The 13,088-nt window shown below is 35.5% G+C and overlaps 1 protein-coding gene across 1 annotated transcript; it reads left to right on the plus strand.

The window, feature by feature from the left end:
• The first annotated feature begins 3,106 nt into the window (after positions 1-3,106).
• Positions 3,107-4,093, plus strand: LOC149239466 (RING-H2 finger protein ATL2-like). Its single transcript, XM_089367147.1, has one exon. It carries the CDS (start codon positions 3,107-3,109, stop codon positions 4,091-4,093), a length of 987 nt encoding a protein of 328 aa, XP_089223273.1.
• Positions 4,094-13,088: the final 8,995 nt, after the last annotated feature.

The following is a 13,088-nucleotide window of genomic DNA, read 5'->3' on the forward strand; positions in this document are numbered from 1 at the left end:
GCTTAGGAAGTCTATGATCGTCTATGTTATTGAGTTTGTGCTTGCACAATAGAAACCTAAGCATAGCTAGGCTCTGAATAGGGGAAAGACCTGCTTCTATAAGGAGAATAGGATAGGGTGTATTACTTTTAATTTTCAGGTTATAAGTTATAAAACGCTTCTGGATTTGCTCAATCTTTCTCCATGATTCTCTGGAGATGCTGCAACCCCAAACCTCACAGCCATATAAGATAACAGGAGTGACTAAAGTTTCAAAGAGGAACTTCTTTTTATCCCACATTACGAGGTTTGTTGTTTTACAATTATTTTCAAGACCAAAATAAGCTTTCCACCCCCCATTAATCATTTTCTCAATGCTATGGTTCCTGTTGAGGTTGTGATGAATATCAATTCCTAGGTACTTGTAAGAATACACTTCCTCCAAGTTATTATTGTCATACATAAAATTAGCGTAAGTGTCCTTCTTGGATTTGATAATCATAACTTTTGTTTTGTCTGTGTTAACAGTCATACCCATGGTAGAGCAGAAATCCTTAAGAAGCCTGAGTTGCTTATCAAGATCAGATGGGCACCTTGCCAAAAGAACAATATCGTCAGCGTAGAGAAGAAGGATGACGACTATCCAAACTAAGATCGTGCCATCACATCCTGCTTCCTTTAAATAGCCTTCAAGCTTATTGATGTAAATGCCAAATAGGGTAGGGGAGAGGGGGAAACCTTGTTTAACTCGGATGTTACACTTAATATCTTTCGACCACCCCTCATTGCTCTTTAGCTTGGCAATTACATTCTCGTATAACTTTATAGCGACAACTCTCAACTCGAGAGGAACCTTTAGCTCTTCTAATCTATTTCAAAAGTTGTATCTAGGAACCGTATCGAAATCCTTTCTAAAGTCCACAAAGCAACAAAATAAATTGGATTTATCATTACGACATTCCTCCACAATGATCCTAAGCGTAACAAGGTGGTCTGTTGTTGAGTGATGCCTTTTGAAACCTGCTTGGCCTTTAGCCCGCTTACCTTCACTTTCAAGCCATATGCTTAACTTATTTTCCAAAATACTACCATATAGCTTGGCTAAGAGAGGGTTGATCCTAATTGTCCAATAAGGAGAGGGGTTATTTGTATCCCCACTTTTAAAAATAGGGATAATGAGGCTCTCAGTCCAAGGTTTAGGGAACCCTTGCTTGACTGCTTGATTGAAAAGCTTGTGGATGTGGGGGATGAGGACAGGACCTCCAATTTTTAAGATTTCCGCCTGGTAACCTTCAACGTCCTTAGCTTTCCCATTAGCAAGGCAATTAACCCCAAACTTAATGTCTTCTAAAGAGAAAACTTCTTTCGTTGTGAGAAGGGTTTCCAAATTATCCATGACAATTGGAGATTCATAAAGCTTTTTAAGATAGGAATTCCAATTGTGAAGAACAATTTTATTATTATCCTTAGTCTTCCTAGTCAAAATCTGCCTCCAAAATTTCTTAGGAGCTACCTTAGAGAAGTGTAAGAGATTCTCCTGTCTTTGACGAATGTACTACCTCTTTTTCCTTTTAGTTAGGGCTTTGTATATTTTTATCTTGTCCATTTTAAGAGATTCATCAACAACTTCCTTAATTGCTCTCCTCGCACTTTTACAATCTTTGTCATACCATGGATTGGTTTTGTTATTTCTTTTATTATTTGAAACTTCAATTGAGAACTTGTTAATAGAATATGAGAGGGTTATAGTAAAATTATGATAGAGGTCTTCTATTTTGTCTATACTAGATAAAGGAAGCAAATTAGTTTTTAATTCATTTAGAAAGAGATCATTTTTATTTCTATCAAATATTAAGTTCTTTTGGCTGTAAGTATTATTTTCTATGGGAACTGTATGCATGACAAAATTGAAAGTTATAAGTAAAGGCCTATGATCAGAGTCAAGTTCGTGGTTGTTTAAGATGTTAAAATTTATTATTTCGTTGTATAATGGGAGATCGGAAATAACGTAGTCTACCACGTTGCTACAAAGTCCATGGATGTAGGTCATCTTGCTGGAATTGGGCCACTTCTTTAAACCGTTGCAAATTATGAGATCCTAAGCACTACAGAGCTTGACTAGCTTCGACCCAAACAAATTTTCCCCGAGGTCTTCAGAGCTCCTTTTGTACCTGCTAGCCAGAATAAGGTCTTTGTCTAACTAAAGAGGATTAGGGTTGGAATGATTACTTGAATAATAGCTTGGTTGTTTGAAGTTTGAGCATTAAAGTCACCTATTAAAAAGATATTACCGTCATTCCTTAGGCTAGAAATATCATTCTCTAAACCATTGTAAGAGTTAGTTTTATCTAGATTCTTTTTCTTATAAAAGTTAGAATTAATAAATGGATATCAACTATAATATATATCAATTTATTAATCAACCATACTAATATATTGTTATTAGTATGGTTGATTAATAAATTGATATATATTTTATTAATGGATTAATATATTGTTAATATATAATTAATTAATATATTAAATAATTAATGGTTAATTAATTAATAAACTGTTAATTATTATTAATATTAATTTGTTATTATATATTAACTATATGGATAGGCGTTTTTTTAGCTGAATTGGGTTGGGCAAATACTGTTCGCCCCATCTAATCAAAAGCTTATATTTTCGTTTGCAATAAAAAATATGACACGTGGCACAAGTTGAGTGGATCGCTTTGCATACATGCCCGCCATTTAGCCATGGCCTCTACGGCTCGATGCCTCTGTATCGCCGCTGCCTCTACCTCATGCCTCTCCGGCCCCATCCTCCCAACTTCCGCCTGCATAAAATCCGCCCTTTGAAGCCCACAATCCGACGTCGTTCCTCAGAGTCAAGCCGGAGCAGCAGCCCAACTCCTGCCTGCATAAAATCCGCCTTTGAAGCCCTCAACGCGACGTCGTTCCTCAGAGCCGAGCTGGAGCAACAGCGGGAGGAGGGTTCCCTCCATCTTCTCATACCTATTAAATCCAGATGCCTTGGGTTCCCCTTCTCATTGCATGTTCTTTTTCTCAGAGTCGGCTCGAGCATTAGAGTATCACAACAATCGTCGAGAAAGATTTCAATGTTGAGTTCGTATCCGGGCATGGATTCTTACGATAATTTCACCATGAACGATAACTGTTACGGGGCTAATGCAGCGAATTACTCAACGACGATGACCATTGGCAGTAAAATCATGATTGTCACCATTCTATTTCTGTTCGCGGCCGTTCTCTTCATTTTCGGTGTCCAGATCTACGCGCACTACTACTTGTGGCGCAGGGGTTCTTTCAGACGTCGTCATCTTGACTTGATTGAACAGCAGGATCCCTCGAGGCTCCAAAGAGTCAGCCTCAGCAAGTCTGCTATAGAAGCGATTCCTGTGTTCGTCTATCAGTCGGAGAATCACAAAGAGGGGCTTGAATGCGCCGTCTGTTTGTGCGAATTTGAAGAGAACGAGAAGGCGAGACAACTCCCTAAATGCCACCACAGCTTCCACATCGATTGCATCGACATGTGGCTCCACTCACACTCGACTTGTCCACTGTGTCGAACCAGTGCCCTGCCCGACACGGCCGCCGATTCTGTCGTGGTTCTAGTAGGCAACGAGGACACAACGTCGGCGGGCGCCTCTGAAACAAATCATCAGGTGTCTCTGCCCACCGTTTCAGAGAGAAACACATCGATTTCCATGGAATCCGACCTCTTCCCTTCGTGCAGACATGAAGAGGTTCTGCAGTCTCCAACTTATCCCACCCACATGCTTTTCTGGGCAACCCAAAACAGGGTTTCTTCCATGTCGAACTTCGTGGTCTTCGACCAAGGGGCGACATCGACTTCTCGTAAAACCCTCGACAAAATCATCATTGATATACCCCGAAGAATGGACAGTTTTTCTTCTCCCAGGCTACTCTGCAGCGATGACCAACAGATGTTTTCGCCAACTGGGCAATCGCTTAAATCCCCCAGCATTCGGCTCCGTTCATTCAAAAGGCTCTTAAGCAAAGGCAAGAAGGTCATTCCACCGAGTCCAGATGATGGTAGAAATATTCACATTGAGCAAGGGGATTCATCCGAGAGCCAAGGATAGTTGAAAGCTAGGGTTTATTGGTTTCTACTTCAATGAGGATTACCATCGGAGGAATTGTGTAAATATGCTAGTCATAGAGTTGCTACAAAACTTCGCTCTACCAAGCACTGATATTACAATCGATATGGATGGTGGAATACAGTGGTATTCTATATAAAATGAGGGGTATTTCTTATCTTTATGTCTAGTTGTCTCACAAGGTGATTCTGAGTACCCCATATAGCCATAGCCATCACATGACCTAATTTGGGTGGGCTCTTATCACTGATGAATCACCAACTAGACTCTTCTCTTTGGAATGAGGAACCAACAACCCCTGGGATGTTGGAAGGGTCTTAAGGCTTTCCACTTTGAAGCCCAAACCCCTTGCAGAGAGTGGGTACTATGGTGGGTACTTGGTTCCTCTTCATTCTTTTCATTATTAATCAGCATAGTGACTTGTTGTGTTTTGTATGTATTATTGGAAAAGGAAGCATTACATATCATTGAACAAAGCTCTCAAACATACCCAGGATATGCAAATTTTTTGTCTGGAAAACAAAATATATGCTTAGGCTTATAATAATGCCTTATGAGTAAGTACATGAAATCTTGGGATGCATAAATGTCTAGTTTGGGGGTTTGGTATTTTTTCCAATATGTCATCTAGATTGATTTCTTTGCATTTTATGTAGTATATGTATTTCATGTTATTACAGGTTGTGACCACCATAGTGGGGAGGGACAAAGCTCTATTCCTACACTTCCTACCTTTGAACAATCTTCACAAGTAAGTGATAATGATGTTTTTGTCTATTGCTAGAAATTTGCAACTGTGGAGGTCAAATATATTCATTCATAACATTTTATTATAAGTTGTGTACATAGTATTGGGAAGGGACAAAGCTCTATTCCTACACTTCCTACCTCTGAACAATCTTTACAAGTGATAATGATGTTTTGGTCTAGTGCTTGAAATTTGCAACAATGGAGGTCAAACATATTCAATCATGACATTTTATTGTAGGTTGTGTATGCCATATGAAGGGACACAACTCTATTTCTAATTTCCCACCTCTGAACAATCTTTACAAATCATTATGGTGTTTTGGTCTAGTGCTTGAAATTAGGTTCACAACTCTATTTCTACACTTCCTACCTCTGAACAATATTTACAAGTCATAATGGTGTTTTGGTCTAGTTCTTGAAATTTGCAACTGTGGAGGTCAAACATATTCATTCATAACTTTTGAGATTGTAATATATGTTATTTTTAACATCTTTCTTGATGGGATGAATTTCGTTAGCTATGATGTCTTTGTCTTGTCAAAATTTTAAAATGTAGTAATGATCTTTAGCGAGGCTGACACTCTTCTGTAAGTAACTAGCCACAATGCATGGTTGCCACAATAGCAATTAATTATAGATGCATCACTACAATTAAGCTTAAATTTTGGTATATGTAAAAATTACACCATGTTGTACAACATTTAACAAAAAACAATAGATTAACGGTTCAACCCCTTACAAAACTGAAACATGCAAGGATTCTTAGCACTCTATAAGTGTACAGAGCATTGTCTACACCTTTGTGAACCTTCCCAAAACAGTCTCTATTATAACCCAAAGGCATGCAAGCACTCATAAAACTTCCTGTACTTCTGCCGAAAGAAGAATTAAAGCATTTTAAAAAATGACTAGTATATTTAAGGACTCTACAGATCCACAAACTTTCCTAGGAACTCAGAATTCAAAAACAACTACAATCTCCTCTATGTATAAAACATCATGAACAGAAAATCCAGCCAATGAGAACTTCTTGTCCATAACATCAGGGCATTATATCTGAAGCATGAGTTGTCACAATGCTCAACAACACTGTCACAACATCTCAAGCTACAACCTTTTCTTTGAATGAAAGCATCATGAACATAAGTTTTAAGGGCTAGACTAGTGAGAACATTTTTTCTGCAACATATCATAGGGGATTGGAATTTCAAAAGAGGCCCACCCTTCAAATTTGAATGTTTTCACTCCTGCCCACCTATTTTCACAGGTTTAACAAAAAATATTAACGGTTTTACAAATTTTTAAAAGTGTATTCTACAGGGAAATCACCCTGTGACGAGAAATTTTCCCTTCAAATTCCATTCCTTCACACTGATGTGTCCCAAACAAGAATTGTCACATCATTCAATAAAAAAATTGAAAGTCCAGACCCCTTACAATGAGGAAAGGGAGCACTCTTTGCAATCTATAGATTTGCCTGGAGTAAAACTTCAAGGAAGCATTGCATAAAATGAACATTCTTTATAGAGGTCTACAAGTCCTCAGATCTGCAAATCCATATTATCGCTAGAACTTCCTATAGGTTTGTCCAAAAGAGGACTAAACTATTTTCAAAGATGTCAAAAATATGCATTCTATCACAAAAATAAAGAGTCACCAGGTCCACAAGCCCTCCCAAGGTATTCAACATTCATATATGAGGTATCTTTAGAAGAAGACTACATTCTACAAACTTTTAAAGTTGAAACCTGCACAACATCAACTAATATAGGTTCACTTATATTAAGATCTAAGTAGTATTTCTTGCACAACAGCAACTGACCCCAATGTGGCACCCAAAGTAGATATAGCTATGGTTGCCTGCACTTAATGAACATGTGAAGTGGCACTTGAAACTATGGAACTGCATCTGCAAACTATGACATGAGAACTACTATCAATCCATTCACAATATCCCCCCAACTATGTATTGTTGCAGACTCCCAAGCATGTCCAAACAAAAGATTGAATATTTTTGCCAAGAATAACTAGTATGCTGGCTCTCTCATAAGAACAACATATTTCAAAAACGATGACCATAGGTCCACATCCTTCTACATAGTTTCAAAAAAAAGAGAATATTACTTTCTTCCTCATATTAAAATAACAGTGTAAAATTGAAAATTGTAGAGCACCATTTTCACTGCTTTAAGATTGTAACTCAAGCAAAGGTTGTCACAGGTATTTCATAGCATTGAACATCACAAATAGATTCCATCAGCAAACCAAAGTTCTTCAAACCGTATTCCTTCGATCAGGCCCTGCATTTAATTGGGCATAGACAAGATGATACGAAATGTTATAACTTATGAACAATCGACACAATCAACTTCACCTGCTTATAAGTAGGTTGTAATATCAAATTGTTCATCATGAATCTAGAAATCAATTAAATTTCAATAAGCATTGAATTCCCAAATGTTTGCAAGGTGTGGATACCTTTATCTGCAGACAATTTCATTAGACTTTAGAGCCATAAGCCAATTATTAGTCCTTAGCTCCAACACCATCTTAAACCTAATGTCATGTGAATTATTCATATACAACAACCTAGCCACCATACAAGAAGCCATCGACCAACCCCACACACAGAATTATGACATTGGGTTGTGACATCAAAATAACCCAGCCTCTTATCAATAACAAGATGGATCATGATTATCTATTTTTGACCTCTAACAGATCATTTGAAACCAGAGGAAACTATTTGGATGTGACAGACATATTGAAATATGAGTTCAAATTTATCTTGATTTTTATCAATAACAAGATGGATCAAGATTCTCTATTTTTGACCTCTAATAGAAAAATTTGAAACCAAAGGAAACTATTGGATGTGACAGACATATTGAAATATGAGTTGAAATTTCTCTTGAGAAACATTAGTATTACGCGCTAAACAAACATCTAAATTTCCTGAGTAACCTTCATATAATAATCTACAATATAACCAATGAGAACATCCATTTCTAGTTCAACTTGATAGCATATGGATAACTAATCACAATAGAGGATATACGGATTCCAAACTATATTTGCATAAGATACAGTTGATCAATTTTCTATTTTTTTGGAAAATCCTTTCAAGTTTGTGTTACTAGAATGAACATAAATATATTAATATTATAATTAGTAAATAATAGTCATAATAAATAAAAAACCCCTCAACGAAAATGAGAGGTTCATTCTGGAGGGTTTCTTTGGCTTCATAAAACCCTATTTTCTTAACCTTTACAGTTAACTTGGTGTCGAGGTGACAAAAGCCAGTTTGACAACAAACATAAATGCCTCCCTCCATTTATTAGGGATAATGGCGTATTTTCTTGGCCACCATGTCATTGACTTAATAGTAACATGGTACATAACCTAAAATTCTGGGATCCATTGCAAATTCTACTCTCTCAGGGATTGTTTTCATGACATATGTGCTCCGAGCTCATGTATAAACTTGTTGAGAATGGACTTACCTGCTGACCTCTTCCTCATTTCTCATCACCCTAAGAGCAATAAAATCCTAGCCGCAATTAACGACACATTGAGGAATGAAGCACACCTGAAAAATGCCTCCTCTTCAATATGATTGTGCTTCATGAACACAACCCTACAACATTTATGAATATGCATCCAAAGCAGAAGGAGAGGTAAAGGATTGCAACTTGTAGCAGTAACATGAATAAATAAAACCCAAAATTAACTCAATCCTCTTCGACAAAACTCATGCTTCCCCCTCGGACCAAAGTTGCAGAAGAACGCAGGTTGAGGGCAAGCAAAGGAGAGGGTAAATGTTTAAGGTAGCGATTTTATATGAGCATATGGTTTGTCATGGTGAAAGGGAGGTTCAGGCATGAGGCATGTGGGCTTCATGCGAGGACCTACGTTTCCTACCATGTTGTTTTCTATATAAATATTAAATTTCAAGCACATTTTGAAAATAAAGTTTTTCTTTAATTTATTCAGAAGAAAAATGTGAAATATCAATTTTCCCAAAAATACTAGAGTAGTTTTTCTTTTATCAAAATAAAATAACAATAATGAGGGAACCTATGGAAACACGAACCACTAACAGTGGTCTTCTGCCTTTCAAAACATTATCCTCTCATGAAAGGACCCACGTTTCATACCGTGTTGTTTATATATATATATATATATATATATATAAAATTTCAAACACATTTTGAAAATAAAGCTTTTCTTTAATTTATTCATAAGCAAAATGTGAAATATCAATTTTCCCAAAAATACTAGAGTAGTATTTCTTTTGTCATAATAAAATAATGATAATGAGGGAACCCATGGAAACACGAACCACTAACACATGTCTTCTACCTTTCAGAACATTATCTCCTCATGCGAGGACCCACGTTTCATACCGTGTTGTATATATATATATATATATATATATATATATATATATATATATATATATATATATATATATATATATATATATATATATATATTAAATTTCAAACACATTTTGACAATAAAGCTTTTATTTAATTTATTCAGAAGCAAGATGTGAAATATCAATTTTCCCAAAAATACTAGAGTAGTTTTAATTTTATCAAAATAAAATAACAATAATGAGAGAACCTATGGAAACACAAATCACTAACAATTGTCTTCTGCCTTTCAAAACATTATCTGAAAATAAGATAGGTTAACTACCATGGAAAGCTAGAAAATAAAACTACAAGCTATAGTGGTCTTTTGCCTTTCAAAACATTATCTCAAAATAAGATAGGTTAATTACCAAAGAAAACTAGAAAATAAAACAATAAGTTACAGGGGCGAGAGGGACATAACATTTTGGTGAGCATTGAGATATAAATATAAAGTGAGGTTTGAAGTATGAAATATATGTATTTATTTGCTTGGAAAAATGTTTATACTCATTGAGAAAAAATAAAATTTCAAATATATTGTAAATTATAAACACATTAACCATATTTATAAAAGAATTTAATTTTTTTTATTTAATTTCATGTAAGTAATCATTTTTATTTTATTTTTGTTATTATTAAAAACTTTAAAACTAATTTCATGTAAACATTGTGATATAAATTGGGAAGTTCTAACCAATAATGGACTCATGCATTCGTCAATAAATTATCAAATTTTTATTGTTGCTTTTGTTTATTTTCTACTATAAAAAAAAAAATTAAAAACTAGTATCAGGTAAACATTGGAATACAAATTCATAAGTCCTAACAAAAAATGTACTGACATCAAGTTATTAATGTGCATATATAGGAATATCTTAAAAAAATTCTCTATAAGATAATGACACCCCATAATTGACTTTTTGTAGTAGCAAGTGAATAGCAATACAAAGTTAATATTTTCACATTGTTTTGTTGTTGTTTCTTTTTATGTAATATTATTTGTATATGCTCACAAGGGTTCAAAATTCAAGTGGTTACTGTCTTTCATAAGTTTTTTTAGCTTGTTGTAGAAAGGTATAAAAATTTAAAAATAAAAAAATTCAAGTTTGAATTGAAAATTATTTGGGTTTTCCTTTTTATCAATTGAAAGATAGATAAATTTTTTATAATATGTTTTACTTGTCTTTATAAAACGAGGAAGGGGATAGAAGAAAGTGGACACTTGTTTTTTTTTTCGGATTTATTTTTGTTTCCTCAGGGGATTTTGGAGTGGGGTGAAAGACATGCCAAAGAGTACTTAAAGAAACAACTATTTATTCGATTTATTGGAGAGAGCTAGATCTAGATGTAACCTTGACACACTACAAGTAGTTGGACTTGGGCTCGGAGGACTAGGGAACCCGTGGAAGTTCCTTGGGCTAGGAAGTCATTCCTAGTTGGCTTGGAGGTGAATTTAATGCAACAAACCCAATAGGAACATCCCAACTGAGCCACCAAATCAGGTATTCTTCATTTTATTATTTTATTTATGTAAATGGTTACCATGACATGTATAATATGTTACAACTCTCAATCAAAATTTACATACATGCTAGTGATGTCTTATAAACATGAAATTTTGTATGTTCTAAAATGTTTATAAAATTTATTTGAATGAATGTAGTAATAGTTAGATGGAAGCACTATTAGCATGTCTTTGCACCTTTTTGGTGCAAATGCTAGTTAATATTTTTATTGTATATTAACAATATTTATTTATATAAATATTTATATTGTTAATCAACGTGTTTTGGATTTGGCTTCGATATTGTTTCTTAAATAAAAAACAAATGGAACATTCCAATTCATTGTCAAACAATGCATTCATGTATATTATACAAAGTATATGCAACACGATAGATGCTACACTACGCACACCATACCCTATACTATTACCTGAACCACATTTATTAAAATTTGTTGTAGGAAAGTTCTCGAACTAGACGTGTCTGCTCTTTAGCGTTCCACCTGTCCCTCCCCCCACATGCACCATCCACCTGTCCAGGCCTCGATCCGATGGTCTCTGTTGCACCACAGTGGTTGACCAATCCACCAGCTTCCGACCTCCCAACTGCATTCCGCTATTCGCAACATTTGTCCAACCAACGAGAGCACAAAGTCCAGGCGACTGGCGAGGTTTCCTTCATGCAACCGATCGATGCATCTACACTGCGACAACCCAGACAATGTGGTTTCCATGAGAGAAACAAGGGTTTTTGGCTAAACAGCCGGAAAGAGCGAGGGTTCTCTGCAGAATTTTTGACTGTACGCAACCAAGTAAACTGTGGCTTATTTTGATTTTTCCTCAACTCTCTGTTCCTACTTTTTTATCCCTGTCTGACTCCTTTTTCTCACCGCTAATGTGCTTCCCATAATTTTTTTCCCTGCAAAGAAGTTATGGCACAGGGGACGCAACCCCACAAACGTCTCCACTGCTAGCGACACATGCACTATTTACCAAGTTTTTTCTCCATTGCTGCCAATCGCTTTGAAGGCCTCACGCCCCTAGGGTTTCCAGGTCACACACTCGCTCTTCGAATGTCATGTCCATACTTTATTTCCAGGGGTTTGCTGGTTAGGGTTTTCTGGCCACAAATTTCTGCCCCGACCCCACCCTCCTAGGGTTTTTGTGCGTAGGGTTAGGGTTAGGCGGTTCCTTGCAGAGGGGGATTCCACAACCAAACATGTTATTTTCAATGTCTTCTTTAAATTCTTGTTCAAGGACACCGACCATATTTCATTAGGGGAATTTTGAGGTCTAAAATGGGCCTCAGAAAAATGTATAGCCAAAATAAACTTTATAAGAATCAATAGGATTCAAGATGATGATTTCAACCATGGGAGATGATTCACCATATTTGGGGTAAAAATGTAAGAAGATTAAAAAATAATAAAACTATTTTTTCAACTCATGTTTTCAACTTATCTCCCTAAGGTTTTACTCAAAGGCGGTCCCCTGCAGAGGGGGATTCCACAACCAAACATGTGATTTTCAATGTCTTCTTTCTTGTTTAAGGTCACCAACCATATTTCATTAGGGGAATTTTGAGGTCTAAAATGAGCCTCAAAAAAATGTATAGCCAAAATAAACTTTATTAGAATCAATAGGATTCAAGATGATGATCTCAACCATGGGGGATGATTCGCCATATTTGGAGTAAGAATGTAAAAAGATTAAAAAATAATAAAACTATTTTTTCAACTCATGTTTTCAACTTATCTCCTTAAGGTTTTACTCAAATTTCGAGCGAGAGTACTCGTTGGATGTAAAATTTAATACCCCATCCAAGAAGTACCTATGTTGTATACTTTTGATGGACCTCGCTACACGAAAAATGAGAAATACATGAAAAAACATGATTGCAATCACATTTTTTTATATGTATTTTTCATTTTTCATGTAGTAGGGTCCATTTAAAGTATGCAACATGGATACTCTTTGGATGAGGAATCAAATTTTGCATCCAATGAGTGTTTCTAGTAAACATTTGAGTAAACCCGTAGAAAGATAATTTGAAAAAACGACTTGAATTTTTTTCTTTTTTTTTTTCTTCTAAAATTTGATATAGTAATCTAATCTTATTTTATTATTTCCACTATTGTTTTATAATTTCTTTAAACCCATTTTAGACGTTAAAATTCCCGTAATAACCTTTACATTTCCATACTCTCAAAGAAACTATTTAACAATAATTATACCATTTTTTTCCTATGGGTTTGAAAATTGTTTTCTATTTTGTTGTTGGAGGACACTGCCTTCTGCC

Source organism: Pinus tabuliformis, chromosome 8 (genome assembly GCF_031772625.1).
Source record: "Pinus tabuliformis cultivar Carrire ecotype Pingquan chromosome 8, CPIR1, whole genome shotgun sequence".
In the NCBI taxonomy this organism is placed as follows: Eukaryota; Viridiplantae; Streptophyta; class Pinopsida; order Pinales; family Pinaceae; genus Pinus; species Pinus tabuliformis.

Coding starts and splice junctions, on each gene's coding strand:
- LOC149239466 (XM_089367147.1), top strand. CDS start 3,107: ATGGATTCTTACGATAATTTCACCATGAACGATAACTGTTACGGGGCT.